Source organism: Helobdella robusta (genome assembly GCF_000326865.2).
Source record: "Helobdella robusta unplaced genomic scaffold HELROscaffold_1, whole genome shotgun sequence".
Lineage (NCBI taxonomy): Eukaryota > Metazoa > Annelida > Clitellata > Rhynchobdellida > Glossiphoniidae > Helobdella > Helobdella robusta.
Genome location: NW_008703570.1, coordinates 1,565,445 through 1,590,177, shown reverse-complemented (window position 1 = coordinate 1,590,177; position 24,733 = coordinate 1,565,445). Strand labels below are relative to the sequence as shown.

The following is a 24,733-nucleotide window of genomic DNA, read 5'->3' as shown; positions in this document are numbered from 1 at the left end:
AGCACAAAGAAAATTGTCCAGCTCACCGCACAATTAGTGATGTTGTAATTATGTGTCATATATACCTAACCTTTAACATACCATGTTCTTAAATTATGTGCTTATGTATCTCTCTCCCTCTCTCTCTCTCTAAATATATATATAGATATATCTTTATATATATATATATATATATATATTATGTAGCTATATGATCCGTTGTAAGCAATTATCAATATATAGTATATACACGTGCACAAGTTCTTTTACACAAAGATCAGCTTATAATTTATGCATAACCCATATTATAGCATAAAGAAAATTGTCTAGATCACCTCACAATTAGTGATGTTGTTATTATGTGTCGCGTATGCCTTTAGCTTAGCCTTAGCCATTAACTTATTGACATAAAATTTTTTTTCTATTTCTAACATTTTTAAAAGTTGATAGACGCTTAAATCCGGCCCTAAATCCGGCCACCAAATCCGGCCCTGACCGGATTTGAAAAAAAAAGCCGGATTTTGGCCGGGGCCGAACTTCGGTGCATTCCTAATATATATATATATATATATATATATATATATATATTTGGCCGAAAAAGCAGTGATCTTTATAAATAATTGTTTTTATGATAGTCTAAACCCAAAATTTCTATCAAGGACATGGTCTAAATGCGTCGTCACTGATGAACTTAGCGAAAATGCCGAAAACACAATGATCTTTATAAATAATTGTATTTATGATAGTCTAAACCCAAAATATATATATATATATATGTATATGTACATAATATATCAAGTTAAAAATTTTCATAACTACCGAAAATACTCGACCGAAATAACGATATTTTCTGAGTTTAAAACCTTGAAATTGGGTCAGGTTAATAATATGTGTCAAAAACCGATCGTTTCTTTTGCGCATTTTTTAATGTAAACTTGCGTAAGATTTGGTTACGTTTCGTTCGTCTATCCAGCCGCTAGGTGTCGCATTGAATTAGAGGTAATTAATGGTTTTACAGTACACTTAACAGTATAACTTAATTATTACATAATTTTTGTTTAAAGTTTTATTTTTATTCTATAAAAAAATGTATTTCAGTATTTGCCGATATTTTTACTCGCTGTTTTTCATTTCGGTTTTTTAGTTTTTAATTTTTCATCTATTAATTAAAAATTAATTAAATTAATTTAAATGATTAAATATTATTGCATTGATTAAATTATATTATAAATTTAAATAAAATAGACTAGTTTTATTATTGAATTAAAAAAAGAATGCCACTGGCACTTTTAAATCAGATTACCATTACTTTTTTTAGTTGCTACTGTTACTCTTACTTACAATTACTCATTAAAAATCCATAATTTAGAATATTATTAGCAGTATTTTACTTTCTGTTTTTTTAACTTTATATTTGAAGCTAAGCATCATGATCATATGGTATTCAAGCATCAAATTTTAATCTGCCCATGTATTAACTAACAGTCTTAAAATAAAATCTAACTCTAACTAACTAAACTGAATAAAATCTAAAACAAAACCCCTATCTTACGTCTTACCTTGGAGAGAAACAAATGCGAAAAAGAAAAATTTATACTTGGACTTTAAAATGGTAGTTTTGAATGGCAGCAATAGCTAGGTAGTATAGAATGAATGGCATGAACAATACATTAGTAACAGTTTATATTTTCTTAAATTATCAGATATTAAGTGTGTTGAATATATGAGATATAAGGTATTATAAAAGTAGATGGTCGGTGCAAATTAATTTTTTAATGATAGCTGTTGAAGTTATTATGTAGCAAAGCCAGACCAAGAAGAAGGTGCATACTTGATGTTTTTGTCCTTGGAACTACCATCGATTCCTAGGCAGTTGATCTTAACACATTTCATATCAGCTTTTAAGTTTTTCCATCATTCATCTTTTAACATACTCTTTCATCTTGTAACATATTTTCTCAAACTAATTTAACCAGAAATTTTTTTTAAGTCTAATAACTTAATGTAATTGCTGCTTTTTTGTAGTTTATCCTTTACTAGTCGTATATGTTTTTGAACCATTGCACATTTACATTTCTATTTACATTTTTGTCAACATTGTTTATATATATATATATATATATATATATATACATATACATATATACATGTATATATATATATTTGCAGAAATTTATGAAATCTACCAAATTTCTAGCGTTGGATAGTATTTTATTATATTTCTCATTGTTTCTAGCCAAATTGATGTTGTCATTATTTATTTTATTAAAGTTAGAATAATATACAGTTTTTCAATTCATTCTCGAGTGTAAAGGACCTATTTCAATTTTTCAATCATCTTCAGCACTTGTTGCAGTTTATATAGACATTTTGTATAAGGGGCCGTCCATAAAAATCACGCTTCAAGTGTGGGGAGGGGGTCCAAATATTTGTGACACTTAGTGACGATAGGGAGTGAGGGTAAACGCTAGTGTGACGTCCATTTTTTTAGATAAACAAACAATAAATAAATTTTCTTTCATATAAATGTGCATAAATGAAAATTAAAGTTTTCAAGCGAGCAAATAGTTCATGAATATTAATTAAAAAAGGAGTCAAATTTAAATGCCATCCTTAAAGTTAAAGACACTGTGGACGAACAATTACAATGTTCATCTAAAGCACTTTCTAAAAATTATGCTTTCAAAACGCCTGTGCAGGACAAGTTGAGGACCATGATTGACATAATAAATAACGACTTAAATGATCTTTACAAACGAAAATTTTCTGGCATGTTGTCTATTGAGCAGTCTGAACAGTTAAAGGAGTGTGAAAACAAGAAGAAAAATCTGGAAAAGACGTTACACGTGAAAGTTCAAGAACAGACTCGCAAACAAAACGTCGGGGGGGGTAAAGTTTTGTGACATGCTTATTTTTGGGGGTTGGTCGATTTGTGACAGTTTGCAACACAGGGGAGGGGGGAGTCAAAAAAACGTTAAAAAAGCGTGACATCCTTTATGGACAGCCTCTAACCCAGTACTTGTTGCAGCTTATATAGGGAATTTTGTTCCTGTGATTTGCATTCATTGTTATTAGTGACTTTGTTAATTTTAGTCTTCTTTACTAATTGATATGATTTCTCTGTTTGGGCTAATTGCTTCGGTGTTATGTTCAATTGCTTTGGTGTTATGTTTTATTGTGCTAATTTTATTGGTATCATTTACTTGCTCTTTGATAGCACTTTGGTTGATGTTACTTTCTTCAGTGTCTTCATTGATCCCATTGGCGGTAAAAGTGTATTTTATTATTGTCCTTCTTGTCGGGAGTATTGTTGAAATCTTTTGTCGTTTGTTCAGGGGTTGTTTTATGTCGATGGGAATAGCTTCGGTTAATTTCAGATGGGAATGGCTGGAATTACAGTATATTATTTTGGTATTGTTGTCCAGGATTTTTCTTGTAATTTCAATAATATTGTGTGTGTTTTAAGCGTGTTTTTATCATACGTCTGACCTTACACAAAATGGAATGTTCTATAAAAACATGAAGATGATCAAATAGAATAACTTCTGCAGCGACTAAATTCATCACAATTAGGGTTTACAATTGAAAAAACAACTGATAATAAACCACCATTTCTAGACGTACTAATACAAAATACTAAAAGTGAATTTAAAACTTTAGTATACACCAAAGCAACAAAGGTTTAGTCCTAATGGAAATAGTTAAGAAGACACAACACATTTGGCTAGGTGCTCCGCAAAGATTGAGTTTACTGAACAATTTCACATCACTGATGAACGATCTTGGTATTGTAGTGGATTCACGTTTGTCAGTGGAAGAACACGTAAAAAATATCTGTCGGAAATGTTTCTTTCAATTACATAGAATCAGACTATCAGACGTTTCCTTTCTATGGAGTCAACAAAAACACTTGTGCATAGTTTTGTCTGCAGTAGAATCGACTTTTCCAACTGGATCATATTTGGAGTTAATTATTTCCTACAGGACTCTGTTCAATCAGTATTAAACGCAGCAGCAAGAATTGTATTTGGCATTTTAAAGTTTCACTCCATCTGACTGTACAAGCGTGAAGAACTTTATTGGCTGCGATTTCCCTTAAGTTTAAAATGCTCTTAGTTAGAGACTGTTTAACTGGTGATGCACCAATTTATTCAAGTGAATTACTGACGCTGGTGTCAAATGTACACGGACACCATCTTAGGTCGTCAGACCATGGGGATTTGGTCGTTCTGTCATTTCGTTCCTTAAATTTTGGACGACGGATATTTTCTGTCTGGTGACTAATTTATGGAACTCTCTTCCTGGTTCTATCACTGATGAAAACTATTAAAGAAAGTTTTGAAGCATCATTATTTCAACACTGTGCACTATAGAAAGCGCTTCTGAAGTATTTTCGAGAGAAGCGCTTTAAAAATGTTGATAACTAATACACAAAACGTTTTATTCATTATAGTATTTACAACACTTAACTGTTCTTTATAAGATCATACTTGGACTTGAGTTTACATATAAAAAGTGTTTTTTCTCTGATGATTTCGTGAAAAAATTCGTCGGTAATTAAATAAATCTAAATATATTTCGTTAGCCATATCTTTCCGAAAATGAAGAAGACACGAAATTGAGTCACTTTTGTTTCATTGTCGAGCTTAAGTAGGTTTTAATCTTCTAAGCCCCAAAATGACTTTCTAGGTTTGACAGAAGTCGCTGGAATGGTTACAAATACGTTCAAAAACTTGACCAACTCCGAAAAAAGTTTAATTAGATGCGACGGCTTTTTCAAATAACTGAAACTATCATTTATGCTTTCAACAGATTGATCTGATTTTGTTTAAATTTGTGGCAACATATCTCGTTGCACATTCAAGCGGTCTGTATCTTTGTCATCACTAAATTTGAGAACCTTGGATCGTTGTCATCCCCGCAGAATTTGAGAATCTGCATTAGCTTTCCCATCAAATTTCTTTACCTGTACTAGTTAGCTGTAGGCAGGGCGGCATTTCAGATTTTAGTTGGGGGCAAACATATATATATATATATATATATATATATATATATATATATATATATGTTTATATATATATATGTTTATATATATATATATATATATTAATGCGTTGTCTGCTAATCAATTTTTGGGTTTTTTTGCGGAGAAGTTACTGAAGGTGAAGCAGGATACAAAAATTTTGGAATGTCTGGGCTCCATCTGTTCAGAGTTTGTAATCAGAAATACTTTTACTTTATTTTCAGAGGTTACTAATGATGATGTTATAATGGTAGTTAAGAAATCAACGGTAAAATCGTGTCAACAAGATATTATTCCAACTGACATCATTAAGAAACATGTTAATCTGTTTGCTCCTTTTTTGACAAGTTTGGTTAATCTGTCTTTGAAAACTGGTAAATTTCCTGGGGGGTGTGAACATGCAATTGTGCGTCCTCTTTTGAAAAAAAATAATCTCGATTCTGGTGAAATCAGCAGCTACAGACCGGTTTCTAATCTCTGTTTTACCTCTAAGCTTATTGAACGGTTGGTTGCTAAACAGATACTGGATCACTTGAAGAGTAACCATTTGTTGCCTGTTCATTAGTCTGGCTTTAGACAGTGCCATTCTACAGCGACGGCGCTGTTGCAGGTTTTTTCAGATCTCTGTTCAGCAATGGATGTACAGAAGATATCACTCCTGGCTTTCCTTGATGTGAGTGCGGCGTTCGATTGTGTTGATCACAGGATTCTTTTAGATAGATTGCAATATGGTTTTGGTTTTTCTGATGGAGTGTTAGAATGGATGAAATCTTATTTGGTTGGTAGATCTCAGCAAGTATCATTTGGAGGTAAGAGGTCTGATGTCAGTGGGGTGGTCTTTGGTGTGCCACAGGGGTTGGTTCTTGGCCCGTTGTTGTTTCTGCTCTATACGTCAGAGGTATTTAACGTAGTTGAATCATTTGGGTTGACAAGTCACGCTTTTGCGGACGATATTCAAATAATAAGTAACAGTACAATAGATTCATTCCCGTTGGAAATGAAAAAATTTGTAGAATGCTTGTCAGCTGTTGATTTATGGTTGTCGCAAAATGGCTTGAAATTAAACTGAAATAAAACTAAACTTTTGCCGGTGGGAACGTGGCAGCAGTTGTCAAAATTGAAGATAAACTCGATCACAGTTGATGAAGAGACAATTTTATTTTGTAACAATGCGACTAATCTGGGTGTGATTTTTGATTCGAATCTAACAATGAAGCACCATATCAAGAGGGTTTCAAGAGATTGCATTTATCAGATTAGAAAATTGAATCAAATTCGTGGACCATTGAACGTCTCTACGCTTCAGACGCTGGCTCATGCATTTGTTCACTCGAGAGTTGATTACTGCAACAGTTTGTATTATGGATTGCCGGACAAGTCCATCCGTGTATTGCAGTCTTTGCAAAATCGTGCGGTCGATGGGATGATCATGTGACACCTATACTTAAAGATTTGCACTGGCTAACTGTTGATAAGAGAATAATTTACAATATTTCTATTTTGATATATAAGGTACTCAGAGGTAGTGCTCCACAGTATCTGCAGGATAAGATCAACAATGATTTGCCACGTCCGACCGGAATTTATATAAGATCATTTGATATGAATCGGTTGATTGTTCCTGCTACAAATTTGTGTATTGGTTCACGAAGCTTTGCTGTTTCAGGACCGACTATCTGAAATGGTCTGCCGGCTTCGCTCAGGGACATTGGGTTGACCATGACATGCTTCAGAAAGAAACTCAAAACATTTTTGTTTTTGTTACAGTGATATCTTAATTTTTAAATTGTTCTATAGTGTTATATATATATATTGTCGGAAAATTTTAAAATAATAAATTAAAATGAGGAGATTTTTAAAGGATGACAAAGCCCCACGTTGGGCGCCAATTGTCGGAGATTTTAAAATAATAAATTAAAATGAATGAGGAGGTTTTCAAATTATGACTAAGCCCCACGTTGGGCGCCAATTGTCGGAAATTTTAAAATATAATAAATTAAAATGATAAGAGGAGGTTTTCAAAGGATGACAAAGCCCCACGTTGGGCGCCAATTGTCGGAGATTTTAAAATAATAAATTAAAATGAATGAGGAGATTTTTAAACAATTAAAACTGCTGGTGGTGTGAGGTAATCTCCTCCTCTATCTTTCTCAGGGAATTTTTTTATGGTCCGACAATAATTTTTGTGTATATTTTTATCGTGAGTTCGACCATTCCTGTGTGGCACTGGGCTTTTCGAATTATATGATTTTACTGAGTAACACACGAACGCGAAAAAAATATTCGATAACAATTTTATTAATCGACGGAAGTAAATAAAAGGAATTGAACTAATGAACTCTATAATAATGTAAATGTCAATGAACAAACTGGAATACAGGAATTAGAACTCTTCTTGTTGGGTCTTCAACTTGGGATATGTTTCTTGCCGTTTAATCGTAAAACCTCGACATGTGTATCCGAAGGTGATGTCGATACAACTCCAAGAAATAAATAAAAAAATGAATCACAAAAATCGGAGCCTATGGAAATTGCAAGCTGCGTGTGAAACTATACCAATGAGTATAGAATCCAGCAAAGAACCCTAGGTCCACAAATAGCACAAGAAACAAAAGAACGAGGCTGTCTGTCAGTCGGTCGGCTTTCGCACAACCCTGGCCTGTTTTCACTGGGCCGTCAAGTCTGATCGGCTTTCGCACGACCAAGGGCCTGTTTTCACTGGGCCTGTCAGTCAGTCGGTCGGCTTTCGCACAACCCTGGCCTGTTTTCACTGGGCCGTCAAGTCTGATCGGCTTTCGCACGACCAACACAAGACAACAAGAGTCAGAATAACACTGGAAACAAATTGTGTGACTCTAGTACGCGTGCGAAACTATGCCAATGAGCATAGAGTCTCGTACCAAATCCACTTTTGAGAACTTAAGACGTTTCTGAAACTATGCCAATGAGCATAGAATCACGCATTAAGTCTCTTAGATACCAGAATAGGCACTGATTACTCGAAGCTGCCTAACTGGTGAACCCAAGGCTGACTCTTTGAGAACTTAAGACGTTTCTGAAACTATGCCAATGAGCATAGAATCACGCGTTAAGTCTCTTAGGGACCAGAAGCGGCACTGATTATTCGAAGCTGCCTCACTAGTCAACCCAGTCCTCCAGTCTTTTCACACCCTTCCTTATCAAGGCAAAATTAGATTTTGTTTCGGGTGTTTTAAAATATAAAAATTTACAAGGCATGTCCAATTAATCAGAAAAAGTATTAATTAAATTTGAAAATAATTTGTAATAATTTATGACGTCATCTAAATTGCAAAACAAAGAAAATCGTCATCACCTATCGAGTAAATTAACTTGCACCATGCCCCCTATCGAGTGAATAAATTTCGCGTTGAAAATTTTGCAGTATTTTTAGTCAGTATTATTTCATAATTCTGACAATATCTATTTATATATTGGATTAAGACTGTCAGAAATGCAATTATTGATGAAAATCATAGCATGTTCGGCGTTAGTTAACTTCCAATTTAACTTTTCGATTTTAAAATGTCATGAAGCAATTCGATGTTGTTTCGGTTTTTTTGGTTGACAATCTATGAGCGTTTTGGCTGTTCTAATTTCTGATTCAAGGAATTGTTTGTCAATTCCTGAATTGTGAAAAGTTTAATTGGAAGTTAACTAACGCCGAACATGCTGTGATTTTCATCAATTATTATATATATATATATATATATATATATATATATATATAATAATGTCATTATGAGCGCCCTATGCATAGCGCCCGGATAAACAAATGTCAGCACGGCCACCTAAGGCCTGTTTAAACAGATGCTGCCTCAATCACTTTTTAAACGTTTCTATTGATGATTGTTGACGGATGATGAGTGGCAAACTGTTCCATATCGATGGTGAGCAATGTCAGAGCCTTTATTGACGAGAGCTGAGGTATTGACTGGTTGATGCAGTTGCAATGATGACGGCAGACGAAGGTGATGGCGATGATTAACAGATGAGCGAAGGCGAATGAGTTTGTGAAGATATGATGGTTGAGATGTGTTGAGTATTTTATATGTGATGACAGCTATTTTATACTTAATGCGTTGATGAATCGGCAGCCAGTACTGGTGAGCAAGAGATGTTGAACTAAAAGATAAACGAGGTAATGATCTGAAGAGAGGAAATTAGATACGCCGGAGTGCCATATAACAGAGAGTTGCAGTAGTCAAGGCGAGATAATACAAGGCAGCGTGTTAGCCTGGAGGCTATTTCGCCTGGGGAAAAGGTCGAATATGGCGAATAGACTGAATAATTTAATTACATATTTTGATGAGAGCAGAAGTGTGAGCTTTAAAAGTTAGAGACGGATCAAGAGTAATACCTAGAAGTTTAAGACTTGTTGATTGCTTCTCTGAATGTTTACAAATGTTCCCATTCATGACACAATTGATATTATCATCAATAGTGTTTATTACTCAGACATGGTCCCTTTTAAAATACTAAAAACACATCTCAAATCTCTTCTCCAAATCTGCACCACCAATGCATTTTTCCACACCCCCACAAGTTATACAAGCAAATTGACGGTGTAGCCATAGGCTCACTACTCGGTGTCCTGTTCGTAAATTTCTTTTTAGGACATCTTGAGATAAAATCTGGAATTTATTTATGCCAGATATGTTGATGATATCTTCGTCGCACACGATGATCCGAAACAAGTCAACCAGCTACTGTGACGTTGAACCGATCAAAATTGAATTTCACTATCGAGCACGAAAGTGAAAATTCATTGCCATTTCTGGATGTTTTGGTAACGCATGACAAACAAATATTTACAACTGCCGTATACGTCAAAGGAACAAATAAAGGTATTTGTTTAAATGGGTTAAGTGAGTGTACGGAACAATTCGCAATAAACACAATAAAATGCTTTGTGAACCGTGCTTTCCTGCATTCATCCTCAACTGAAGATCGCAATATGTAACTGAAAAGAATTACTAATCTACTAGTAAGCAATGGTTACAAAACATCCATTGAGAGCACCATTCAGCAAAGACTACAGCAAAATGGCAATATGTTCAAAAACAGACAGAAATCATATGTCAACGGAACATAAAAGAGACGAAGTCGTTCTCAAACAAATCATAAAAAAACGTTACACCAATCAATGATACTGATAAATTAAAACTCAGGATAGACTACAATAATTGTAAGGCACCACAATGGGTCCTAATGAACAACTGCACTCCTAAAGACGATTCTATTATACTTTGAAGCGTAATCATGTAATAAATGAATTAAAATGCCCTATTGAAGTCTGTGCGCGTCAACAACATTCGTATATTGATGTTACGACCACTTAACTATCAAGACGTCTCACAATGCATACACAAAGAGAAGCCATCAAATCTCACATCAATAACACATGCAACTCCAATAAGTCGCCAAATTCTTGACAACAACACAAAAATAATTTATCAAAACACCAACACAATACATCTAAAAAATTGCAGAAGCTGTCCTAATAGATATCAATAAACCCCAAATAAACATCCAGCAAAGAATGATAACATCATTACCAACTCGACGTTTTAATATTAATTAATACTATAAAGAACAAAGGAATGACGACGACAAAGATGAAGAATTTGATACCAACTAATAAACTTTGCTAAAGAACTTTGCTTTGTTTAAAAAAACTATATTAAAAAAATAGAACAATTTCCAGAAAATTCTAGCAAGGAAAATTGAAAAGACAAACTTTAAATTGATTAATGCCAACAATTCGGTAGAATTCATACAATACTGTATAAAATATGGTCTCCTTTCAACACACACACACATACACACACCATATATATGTATATGTTGGTATTAGACCATAATTTTTGCAATATTCTATAAATTCTACCGAATGTTAACGCCAAACATTCGGTAGAAAACCGCAATATTCTTACCGAAACCACCAGCAAATTCATATTATGCGACCGTAGATGCAAACTTGGAGCAGGCTCTATTTTAGAAAATTTGTCTGAAATATATCTTGATGACAGCCCATTTAACGATCTATATACGATTTAGGCGATCTTGAAAATAATTCTTTTCTCAACTTTCAGCCAGTGCAGTTCATGCAAAATTGGCGTCACACGGTCAAATTTTAATTTACCGGCTACAAGTTTTGCAGCCCTATTTTGAACTGACTGAAGAATCGCAATTGACTTTGTAGGCAAATCATAAAACAAGCTATTGAAGTAATTCAGCTGTGTTGATATGAGAGCATGGACTAAACCCTCCATTGTTAGCCTGTCTAACAAATATCTAACTCGATATAAATTTTTTAGGTGCGTAATACATGTAACAGATATCATTTTGATGTGGTCCTTCATGGACAGTTGCTATCAAGAAGAACCCCAAGATTGAAAGCTGTTATACTGAAGGATATATTGATGGCATCCTATTTTGATGGCATTAATGTTCATCTTTATCAACTTCTGCCATGTTCCAACTGTAAGCAACTGCGTCTTGCATTGGTTCAACTTTAATGAGTTATTTGACATCCAATGACCATTCTCCGTCATTCATTCATTATATCTGTTGATTTCATTTCTAGACGAGTTTGAAGGACCGGTGACCAATATCTGAATGTCATCAGCAAAGACATATGAATTGATTATTTTAATTACGTCGGATGTGTAGAGCAGGAATAGGATGAGCCTCAAGACAGATTCTTGCATCACTCCAGATGACACCAATGCTACATCTAACACTGAGTTTTTAAATGGAACCTGTTGGGCACGGTCGATAAGATGTGATCCAAACCATTCGCGAACAACACCAGAGACACCATAAGTAGAGCATAATCTAGATAGAAGATTATTATGGTCAACACAATCAAATGCTGATGACATATCTAAATATCTAAAAATGATAAAACCGTTATGTTTTGATCATCTGCAGCAGCAAATAAATTTGATAAAACGTGGGATATAGCAGTTTTAGGGGAGTGGTATTTGCGATATCCAGACTGATAAGTTGGCATTAAATTATTTTCATCCAAGACAACACGTTTCATGGTTTTTGAAATAAAGGGAAGATTAGAAATTGGTCTGTAGTTCACAATCTTATTACCATTATTATTGATCATTAACTTTTTCGATATGCACATTGAAATTACTCATCAGCAAGATGTTGGAGTTTAATATTGTAACGTATTCTAAAACTGATACCAACTCCTCAAAAAACAAGGTAGTTATCTGCGCTGAACCTGACTTATATATGACAATTGAAATCAACAGACTCCCATTAATCATTATTCTGATGGCCACAGCCTGAAATGTGACAAACAAAGGTAGCACTAACTTTTTGTACCTGAAATCTTTACGAAAATATATAATCAACCCTCCATGACCCGGGTCATGCTTCTTAACATAGATCAATTGCCATTTTTCAGTCGGTTCAAAATAGGGCTGCAAAACTTGTAACTGGAAAATTGAAATTTGATCATATAACGCCAATATTGAATGAACTTCACTGGTTAAAGATTGAGAAAAGAATAATTTTAAAAATTGCAGTGACTGTTCAAATCCTTGAATGGAATGTCACCGGCTTACAACTCAGATAAATTTTCCATGAAGGCATCTGCATCATGTTTTCATCTGAGATCATATAATATGAATCTTTTGGCGGTTCTAGCTAGGCATCTACGAATAAGTGCAAGAGATATTGCAGTTGCGGGTCCGATGGTTATTTCATTAAGAAGACCCGGAATTAATTTGGTGACATTTAAAAAAGAATTGATAAACATTAAATTTGAATATTTTAATTTATGTTGATCACGCACAGATATTTTGTTTGTTTCACTTTTGATGGCACCTTTGAAGTATTTTATTTGTGCTATATAAATCTCTCTCTCTCTCTCTCTCTCTCTCTCTCTCTATATATATATATATATATATATATATATATATATATATATAGGTTTTTTGGTGTTTTTTAGAGAAGTATTGTTATAAATTTATTTTGCTAATTAAAAAAATCGGACACCTAACCTTAAACCATCCTGCCCCACATATGAAGCTCTGGCTGTAGGTGTGCAAACACAAATTATTGTAACATTGAATCAATGAATTGTGCCTCGATCACTCTCTTACCTACTTATATCTTATCATTTCCGCTATCACTTTCTTGCTTAACAAAAATCAAACCTCTACCCCGTGTTTCCGATTTTTACCTGACCAGATTATTTTTCCATCCTTTTTTCCTGCTGCTAGTGTCCTCGTTTGAACGTTTCAAGTATATCGACTCATTATCTCAACATTACCTCTTCTAAAAGTTGTAATTTGACTGCAGACCAAAGAGTGCCGATATTCTATGTGTCTACAGATTAATTGATCCTCTATTGGTTTCAATATATTTTTGTAATCAGTTTGTGACCTAACATGATTGCTCAATTTGTAAGTAATGTGGACATTTTATTGCAAGGAAGAAATAGCGATCTCGATGTTAGCGATATTTTATTTTGTATCTTCCGGGCACTTGTTCATTCAAACAAAACGGCTGATATATTTAACTACAAAATAAGAGAAGTGACAATTGAGGTTGCCATGCCTTGGTTTATGCAGCGGCGTCATTTCATTTGTTTTTTTTACACCAGATTTCAATTGTTTTTGTTTTTGTTGTCAGCTTTTTGACACTCATATGACAAACCTTCCTTTATCTAAAGCTAAACCATGAAAATCATGGGAGAAGGGCGCCCAAAACTCGTCTGTCTATGGAAGTTTTGGCATTACTCAGTCTACACTAAACGAGGACTTGAATTGCTTGATGATTGCACTGGCAATCAGACATTTTGCACTCTTTCATTTGAATATAAACTAAACCAGTAGACCGGCAAGGCTTATCGAAATGTTGCATATTGGAATGTAACAATTTTTAAAAACATTAAAAAATTACGTTTTAAAAACAATCTTTCAGCTCTTTAAATTACTAGAGATTATAGAACTGCATATCACATTTTCCATGCATGCCCATTCAAGTCTGTAACCAGTTGTTCACTCTGTGCAAAAAAGCACACAATTGAACATAGCCTAAATTTAATCTAGTAAAAAAATTTTAATTGCTGTTGATTATGAATATGATTATGAATGCAGGTATTTATTTATTTGTACAATGCTTTGTAGCTTTATTTGCACTCTTTTAAATTACATTATTGTTGTGTTACCAGAATATATGAAAGACATGCATTTGAAATTGACGTACTTAATTTCAACATTTTTCAGATTGCTCACAATGCATTATCAAGAAGCCTCGTTCAGCACAGTACCTGCATTCCTTACAAAATTGTGGTCGTTGGTTGAGGATCTTTCAACAAATGATCTAATTTATTGGGATATAGTATAAATGTTTTTTCTTTGATTTTTATAATTTTATTATCCCTATGAGTATAATTATTTTTAAGAGGTTATTTTATTTAAAGTGCATAATACAAAGACTCGGTGAAGTTTATTCATCTGTTGATAATATTTGAGAATATAGAAATCTATCGATTTTTTAATATCACATTTAATAAAAGAACACATTTTAATACTGTTTAATTTTATCATGTCTAACCTTAACCTATCATTTCACGTTTTGCTTTATATTCCACTCATTCTCCAGCATTGACTTTGAAACATTTTGAACTTTTTTGTCAGTTTAAAAAACTTTTAAAATGTTGAAAAACTGTTCTTTTTTTATGATTAAATTATTATTCTTTTTTAGTCAGGTAAAAGTTTCCACGTTTCTGACCAAACGAGATTTGCTAAAGAAATTTTGCCACTTTATTTTAAACACAACAACATTGCCAGTTTCATTCGGCAGCTTAACATGTGTAAGTTGTTATCTAAGTTATAATCACCGGAATGATCAAATTGTGCTTTATTATTTGATTATTGTTATCTTTGCTATATTTGTAATCTTTGGATAGAGGATCGTAAAAAGACATCTTAAAAATCTAGGCTATATATACGTCCTGGGTAGTCAGGTTTACAGTCAGGTTTCCAGCAGAGAAAGCGAAGTCGTAAATGTGATTTATGTAGTTACTTAGATAAGTTTATTCTTTCTATTACTGTTGGTATTCAAATAAACGTTCAAAAAAGTTTGCGTTTGAAGCAGCTGTGTTCGTCTATCAGAAATTTTGAGCTTACGGAACACTTGACGACCGTTGGAAGCTAAAACACTGGTGTTGAAAATATATACTGATCTTTGAAGTTATAACATTGGTGTTGGTAATTACGAGGTCAAGGGTTACAGCATCAAGATGTTAATTTGAGATGTTTATAAATTACCAATTTAATTTTCAGATGGTTTCCGGAAAGTGATAAACACAGATGCAATGTCATTAAAATCTGAAAAGGAAGATCTCGAATTTGCACATCAATATTTCATTAGAGACAAGGAAGAGTTACTTGAAAACATAAAAAGAAAAGTAAATATTTCTTACATTTCTTAATGTTGATATATATTGTTATCATGAAGGACTATGGGATTGGTTGAAATGTTTCGCATTCTCGTTGTGATTAGTTGATTTTTATTATTTTAGGATTCGGTCCACTTTATAAATTCTCTTTCTTGTGCCTTATCCTTTCAGGACATTGGCGACCATCGACCTCCACAAAACCCGATCTTTAACACTTTGTAGTAGTTGAAATTCAACAAGTGACACAAGGACTTCACAAATGTTGTTCGTTGTTGTCCGCTATCTCTTCTCCCTGCAATCTTTCCAGTGGTCGTTAGATTTTCCATTCCTTCCTTTTGCATGATGTGACCGAAAAAACTTTAACTGCGCCCATTAGATTATTTTTAGTAATTTTCTCTTTTCATAACTAGACTGTTTTAATATATCCTTATTCAAAGTATGAGAGGTCCAACTAATTTTCACAATTCTTCTCAAAAACCACATCTCAGCAGCATTAATCCTTTTTTCCATTTCTTTATAAATTTTCCAGGACTCTGATCCGTAAGTTAGCACAGGAAAAAATGTAACACTCTGACAGTTTTAATTTTGTTGATATTCTGATTTTACTGTAGGTGAGTGTGTTCTTCATTTTAGAATATGCATCTTTCGCCATAGCTATCCTTCGTTTGATATCCACATCACATTTACAACTTGTGGTAATCAGACTTTCGAGATAATTGAAGCTGTTGACTTATTTCACCTGTTTACCATTTTTTTATTTGAATTTTATTTCAACAAAGCACAAAAAGTAAACATACTTGTAGTAGTGTCTCAGCTAAAATTAACTATACGAACAGAAGTTGATTCTACAGAATAAATCGAATAAAATATGGCAATGATGATGACTCATGCACGCGCGCACACATCACACAAGCGCATTAACATTTCAAAGACAATTAGATTAATATTCAGCCACCAATAAAAGTATTGATAGATAAATATATAAACGAATATCCAATCTAGCGGACATGTAATTAAATTTAATGTCAAATAAAGAAAACAACTTAGAATATTAGCATGTTGACATATTAGGAAAAGTTTACTGTAAAAAGTTCATTATATGGTCATACTCACTCATACACATTCATATCCACTCATACACATTCATATCCACTCATGCATATTCATATCCACTCATGCATATTCATATCCACTCATGCATATTCATATTTGAAGGAATTTATTTTAAGGGTGACCAAAAAAGATAAACCTTTGGATAGGCCACCCTTAACTAAAAAATTCTAACTATAAGTGTAACGGAAATGTCAAATAAATACATACACATAAACTCACGCTCACACACACGCAAACATACATCATACTATTATTCATATCATAATACTGTTATGTTTCCTATACCAAACGGTAACATTATAGTCACAAATGTGACTGAAAATTCGCTCACCAGGAACTTAAAAATTAAAAAAAAACTCTATCTGACACTTTGTTCAAAAGTACACATACTCCTCGTTCATGTGAATCACTTCCAGAGTAGATAAATTTGCCTTCTTCAAAGGTAATGACACCTGATTTCTTCTACCGAGTTTCGCTCAAACCTATTTTCATTCTTTTCATTTCTTGTTTTACGTTCTCAAATTTTCCAGTCTAGTACAACGTTCTAACGTTCCATGTTGCTACAGTGAAAAGTGTTCAACTTGTCACTATCATGATGTATTTTGTCTTTATAAATACAGCTGATATATAGAAGAGTATTGGAGTTACTGTAGTTATTTTAAATAGAATCCAACTGTAAACAAAAAAATATAACTTATGTTTGTGGAAACCGATAAACAAAATTTGGCAGCTAAAATTTGTTATCAGATATATTCATTGTGAATAAAAACTGGTGACGGCTTGGTAATTGGTTTTCGTATCATATTAAATGTTAAATATCACTCACAATAACAACTTGCCTTGTTTCTTTAACTTTTTTTGCATTGTTTATATAACCATTTCATAGTGATGTCATGAAATGTTTTTCATTCCATCTATAATCATTTCTCAGTAAATGATGAACATATGTGATCGCTAGCACAGCCAAATAGAGTATTACACACAAATTTTGTGGAGCTTTCATTGGTGATATAACATCTTGGTGCAAACAACAATAAAGCAGCCATTTTTAATACTTTTGTTTCAATTTAAGTATTATTAAAGATTTAAAATTTCAAAACATTTTTCAAATAAACAAATCAAATGGTAGGTCGCATCAAAAATCCTTTGCCCTTTAATGAGAAATTTGTACTTTTGTGATTATGTGATGTATGTGTAGTTTAAATTGGGATTCGACGGAATATGTGCCTTTTTCTCTTTTTTCAATGATATGAACTTTTATTTTATTTTAAAAAGCTTTTTCTAGCTGAGTTTTTGCAAATTAATTAGTTTTGTTTTTTTTTTCATTGAAAAAAGACATCAAATCAAAATCAAATAATGTCTACTCTGTCGAAGAAGGATTCGACGGAATATGTGCCTTTTTCTCTTTTTTCAATGATATGAACTTTTATTTTTTTTTAAAAAGCTTTTTCTAGCTGAGTTTTTGCAAATTAATTAGTTTTGTTTTTTTTTCATTGAAAAAAGACATCAAATCAAAATCATATAATGTCTACTCTGTCGAAGAAGGATGTGTCAACGATAATGGAGGAAGTTTCGTCTCTTAAAAGTCAAATTGATACAATGACGGATACCCTAGAGATATTAAAAGTGTAATAAAAGCTTCTTTATTTTATTTGGATATCCTATTTATTTTATTGGTTATGTTTCTCATTTTTTAGTGAGAATGAACTTTTATGGAAGGAAATAGTGGATTTACGACAGAAGCATACAAGACAACATCAAGTGGTTTCCAAGGTACGTTTTTTATTCATTTAGTTTTTAATTTAATAAATTAAATTAATTCGATATTTGTGTTTTTAACACTAACAACCGTTTTTATGAAAGATTAGATAGATTGACCACCTAACGGCTTGTGCTGTTTGAATTTTCCACGCCAAAACCACCAAATATTTTTATTTATTACGTTTGATATTTACAATTAGTTTACAGCAATTTGTTAACAATTAGTTTGCAATTAGTCTACTATAGTTTGAAATTTTTAAATACAATTGATAAAGTTTGCTTGACTCAATTTTTACGTTTTCTGAGGTTTTAAGATTAAAAGATATTATGCCATTTAGTTAAACAATACACATTCAGTCAGAAAAAACGTAAATGTGGAAATTATAAACTCAAAAAAATAAAAAAATTAATTTAAAATAAAAGTTAAAGCAAATGTTTAATTTTCGCTGAAGGAAATAAAAATAAAAGAAAGTTAGAACATTATCTAATTATATAAAATAATTATTGTATTAATAATTTGGAAATCTTATTAATGAACGGATAGATGCCTTATCTATGAACTGATAGATGCCATGCTAATGAACTGTATAATGACCACCATTCAATTTGAGATGCCTATGAGCAAGCATAATATTATATAGTTCGGAAAGTAATTTCGTTATTTCCTGATTAGATTGTATTTTTTCACAGCTAACTTCAAACTTAAATCGCATTGTCATATGTTTTGACAGCTCATATAGCAAGGCTTATTTATGTGTGAATAAGTTCAATTGATTTTACGCAGTAGTTTTTGTCGGTGCCCTTTGAAATATGGAGAGCAGCATTTTCGTCTTATTTTACTTGTTTACTGTAGAAAAGGTAAAAAGGCTGCTCAAGCCAAAAAGAAATTAGCCGATGTGTATGGAAATGATGTGTTGAACTGGTTTGTAAAATTTCGATCTTACAATTTTAATGTCGAAGATGCACCACGTTCTGGAAAGCCGGTTGAAGCTGATAAAGACGCGATAAAGGAATTTGTTGATGCAAACCAGTGAATAACAACACGTGAGATCGGTAAGAGTTTAAATTTATCAAATTCAACTGTTTCACCTGAAAGGCCTGGGTTTAACCATGAAGCTCGTTATATGGGAACCCCATGTCCTCATAGAGAGAAATTTGTCTGTGCTTCACTCCTCAAGCGACACGAAAATGATCTATTTTTGAAGCGCATCATTACTGGGGACAAAAAAATGGGTTGTATATATAATATCAAGCGCAAAAGATCGTGGAGCAGAAAAAATGATCCGGCTCAAAGCATTTCAAAGGCCGATATCCATCAAAAAAGGGTGATGCTGTCTGTTTGATGGGATTTCAAAGGAGTCACTTTTTTTTACTGGAAAACACAACAATTAAATCAGAAGTCTACTGTCATCAGCTGGACAAACTGAATAATGCACTTCAACAGAAAAGGCCAGAATTAATCAACAAAAAAGGTGTAGTGTTCCACCCAAACAATGCGAGATCTCATACAAGAAGTTTGGTCACTCGCCAAAAGCTTTTGCAGCTCGGATGGGACACACCCACCATATTCTCCAGACACGGCCCCTTCGGATTATTATTTGTTCCGGTCACTGCAAAATTTTATTCATCATACGACGAAGATCGTCTTTCCTTTTCACCACAAAAAACGAAAATACTTTTCGAACAACCCAATACTTTTGTGAATGGTTTCTATCCTGATATATATATATATATATATATATCAGGATATATATATATATATATATATATATATCTATATCTGATATATATATATATATATATATCAGGATAAGACGATAAGAATTTACTTGAATATATATCAAATTGATTCTTTCTCATCTAATAAATACAATCCATTTTTTATTGCAAAGCTTATTACAAATATATATATATATATATATATATATATATAAATATATATATATATATATATATATATATATATATATATATATTGGGTTTAGACTATCATAAATACAATAATTTATAAAGATCACTGCGTTTTCGGCATTATTCAACTTGTATTGAGTTTCACAACTTTTTCTCAACTATTGAATGTTTGACGATAATTATCAGTAGTTTTTTGAGCTTTTTGATGAATAATTGTAGATCTGCTAATTGCGTTATGTCATTTGGAGAATTCAAACTGCACGTACTGCACGTACATCAGTATATTTGGTCGATGTGACAGACGATAAGAATTTACTTGAATATATATCAAATTGATTCTTTCTCATCTAATAAATACAATCCATTTTTTATTGCAAAGCTTCTCCAATTTTTTGCTTCATTCATGAATGAAAGAAATCAAAGTATGATTAGACGAAAATTGCCTTTGATGATAAAAGATTCTCAAGAAGAAGAACCAAACCTTGTCGAAAAGGTGTCAGTTATTTTCTCAAATTTAATTTTTTGTTTTTTATTAACCGTTGTATGATAAATTTTACCCATTCTCAATTTAGCTCATTTGAAAATGATAAGACATTTTTATGATACAATTATTAAAATTATGTTTTTTTTTGAAGAAAATCGTTTAAATTTTTTATATACCCATGTCTAAACCATTGCATTATTATCCGAGTGTCGGAGTCGGAGATTTTTGCCGGAGTCGGAATTTTCTGAGCGGCCGGAGTCGGAGATTTTTCCGGAAAATTTTTAATTCTAAAATTTTTTTTAATGCTAATAAAATGCTAATAATGCGATTATAATTTTCTTTCTGTATGTTTCGAAACGTGAATACAAAGTAATTTTGCATTGTGTGTTTAGTTGTATCCGAACATAAACTTCTAACAAAACCAACCTGAAACCATTTTTATTACAAAAATCAATCCAATGATAAAATGAATCTTTTATTGGACGAAAGTGTCATCGAGCGAAAAAGCAATCGGGCGAATCATCCATTGTTCGGGCGAAAAATCATTTGGGCGAAAGCTCCAGTTACCAAAATTGATATATCTGTGATGGCAAAAATTTTTTACAGAGCTGCGAGGACAGACAAAGCAAAACAACTGGAGGACCAATGCAGAGACATTTAGAAATACTACAGGAGACTACAAAACGAGAAAGCTTTACAGAATGATCAGGAACCGGAAAGTGGCAACCGAGAATTGAATCAATTAAAGATCAAAGTGGTTAGGTGCTCAGTACAAATCAAACATCATAGATAGATGGACAGGGTACTGCATTGATCTTTACAAAGCACAAATGGATTAAGATACTGTTGATCGTGTGATAAAAGAGGTGAAAGATATCTCACCACCAAAATTTGAAGTAAAAAATTATTTATTAGAAGATGAAGTAAGACAAGCTGTAAACCGATTAAAAAACAAAAGTCCTGGTAATGACAAAGTAGCGGCTGAAATGCTAATGAACGGAGGAGAAGCTCTGATAAAAAATTGCACAAGCTGTGTAATATGATATGGAAAGCAGGAAAAACACCAAATGAATAGAAACGGTCAATACTGGTAATGCTAAATAAAATAGGTTGCCCGCTGGAATGTAGCAATTACAGAAGAGACTGAGAAGCCAAGTTGATGAACATTTTGCTGATGAACAGGCGAGATTTAGATAAGAGAGAAGCACTGTACAACAGATATTTGCCATAAAACGTATTGCAGAAAAGGACAGACGCAAAAACAAGAAAATTTGCAATTGTTTTATCGACATCCAACGGCCTTTGACAGTATTGATCAAAATGTGACATGGGAAATTCTAGAATCTAACCGAGTTGATATCCAAAACAGTTGCTGAAAGACGTGAACGATAACGCAAAATTAGCGGTTAGAGTATGTAACGAGGTTGGAATGTGGTACAAAACCAGCAAAGTACAAGACAAGATGACCCAATGTCGCCAGCTATTTTTATCGTTCATCTAGGAACAGTAATGGACAAGATCAAAACGGATGAAAAAAATATTTGCACATGGGATACATATCAACAACTTGCGTTTTAAAAATGATAACGACATCTTCAAAAATGTAATACATTTGCCCTAATAATGCAGGTAATAATACAACCGGAAAAGACTGTAAAACACTAGATGAAGAAGGAAAGAGATATGGCCTAGCCATGAACTTTGGGAAAACAGAAACTATGGTTTTTTTAACGTAAGCACTGAACACAAGCTGGTCATAAATGGTGTTGAGTTAGAAAACGTGGAAAAGTTCACATATCTAGGAAGCAACATTACGTAGGGTTTGGATTGCAAAAAAAATTGTTATAAGAATAGCCAAAGCTACAGCAACATTGAAAGTCATGAACACCATATATATATGTGTGTGTGTGCGTGTGTGTGTGTGTGTGTGTGTGTGTGTGTGTGTGTGCGTGTGTATGTAAAAATGTCAAACCGACTAATCCTTCCGACAAAGTAAAACTACGATTTTATTATAGGAATGCAAAGACATCGAACCTTGTCATGAACAACAACTGAACTCCTCAACGTCGTTCGGCTTTAAAACGTAGCCATCTGATATATGAATTTGCATGTCCCCTTGACGGCTGTGCACGCCAGAATGTTTCATATATCGGAGTAACTAAAACATCGCTAACTAGACGTCTGACAATGCACAAAAGGGAAGGTTCTATAAAAACACACTTAGAACACACACACACACACAATATTGAAATTACAAGAGAAATTCTGGACAACAATTTCAAAATAATTAACTATAATTCCAGCCACTCCCATCTGAAATTAGCCGAAGCCATTCTCATCGACATAAAATAACCCCTGATAAACAAACAACAAAAGATTTCAACGATACTCCCGACGAGAAGGACAATAATAAAATGTACTAACAACGTCCAATGGTACCGATGAAGACACTGAAGAAAGCAACATCGACCAAAGTGCATCGACAAAAGGGCAAGTACATGATACCGAAGCAATAAAACATAACACCGCGGCAGTAAAACATAACACCGCGGCAGTAAAACATAACACCGAAGTAACTAGCCCGAACAAAGAAACCGTATCAATAAATAAAAAAGATAGTAAAATTAACTAAGTCATTGACAACAATGAATGCAAATCACAGGAACAAAGGCCTGGGTTATGCAAATAAGAAAAATAACATGTATAGGCCACCGTGTCACTTCAGTAAAGGAAAAATAAGAAAAGAGGAAAATAATATGAACGTCAGAACTATTATGTTAAGTAATAATAAGGGCACAACTTCAAGTTAACTACAACTATTTGTCACAGAGACTGTTATAGATTCTACTTCTCGAACAGAGTGGTGGATGATTGGAATATGATGCCCTCGGCTGCCGTTAACGCAGATTCCCTGATTGCTTTTAATCAGCAATTGATAATTTTTTTGGTGATATAAAGTATAATTGGCAAGCTAACATTTAATTTATCGTTCTTGTTGCAATTTTAAACACTTATATATGTAAAAAAAATTTTAATATTTAATTAATTAACAATCATTCTTCTGTAAATAAATTAGCTTGAAATTAAATCGCAAATGTGTCTTGTTTAATTTTAATTCTTTAATTTTCAGTCAGATTGGAACTTCCTCGTTATTACGTATATTTATTTTATGTTAGTTTGTCCCGTTATTTTGAGCTTTGTTTTGTGATGGCAAGGGGCTATGCGCGTGCTATTACACGATAACAATAATAATAATAATAATTAGTTATTATGCGTCTTGTGACTAAATGCAACCAAAACAGCGAAATGAAATTTAAAGAGTAAATCGAAGTAAAAGGCGGCAACAAAAAAAAACGAACATCTCAATAAATGAAATTAAATTAATATGATAATAAAATCGAACCATATATTTATTATATGATTTTATGGTGGGCCAATTGTTAATAAAAACTCATTTAACTTTTTCCTAAACAAAACAATGTTAGCAATGTTCTTTCTTTGTGTGGGTGTATTTTGGTAGCAGACTGTTGTTAATGCAACATTTCGAAAATTCAACACTACTTTCAACATTGTTCAACTTGTTTATATTTCTTTTTAGTTTCTTAATGTCAGAAAAATTAGACATTTTATTGTTTTAAAAATTTTTTTAAATAAATTTGCAGATTTCGAGTTATAAATAACTCATCTTCAGGGCATTATATATAATGTATGTAAGATATTTGATAAGATAAGAAAGAACAAATAATTATTAATTTATATAAATTATTTAAAACAGAAAACGAATAAAATAAATTTTATAACATTAAACATAAAACGCGATTTTCAAAATTTTAACGGCAAGATTATTTATATATATATATATATATATATATATATATATATATATATATATATATATATATATATATATATATATATATATATATATTTACCTTAAGCGGTAAATTAGACCTAAGTTTTTTGATAACTTACATGAAATATGTTTGATGTGGGCTAACCAGGACAAGTT

At 32.7% G+C, this 24,733-nt stretch overlaps 2 protein-coding genes across 2 annotated transcripts in view; both read left to right on the top strand.

Moving 5' to 3' along the window:
- The window catches only part of HELRODRAFT_158475 (hypothetical protein), a gene marked incomplete at both ends in the record, with an annotated part of 4,597 nt that extends 1,715 nt beyond the window's left edge, over positions 1-2,882 (top strand). The window contains one exon of the mRNA XM_009010540.1: positions 2,679-2,882. Coding sequence (XP_009008788.1) covers positions 2,679-2,882 — 204 coding nt within the window. The remainder of the gene's footprint in view (positions 1-2,678) is intronic.
- Positions 2,883-14,287: 11,405 nt separating this feature from the next.
- On the top strand, positions 14,288-14,890 carry HELRODRAFT_62329 (hypothetical protein; the record flags this gene model as incomplete). Its single annotated transcript, XM_009010539.1, has 2 exons — positions 14,288-14,392; positions 14,759-14,890. 2 exons carry the CDS (start codon positions 14,288-14,290, stop codon positions 14,888-14,890), a joined length of 237 nt encoding a protein of 78 aa, XP_009008787.1.
- Between the last annotated feature and the right edge of the window lie 9,843 nt (positions 14,891-24,733).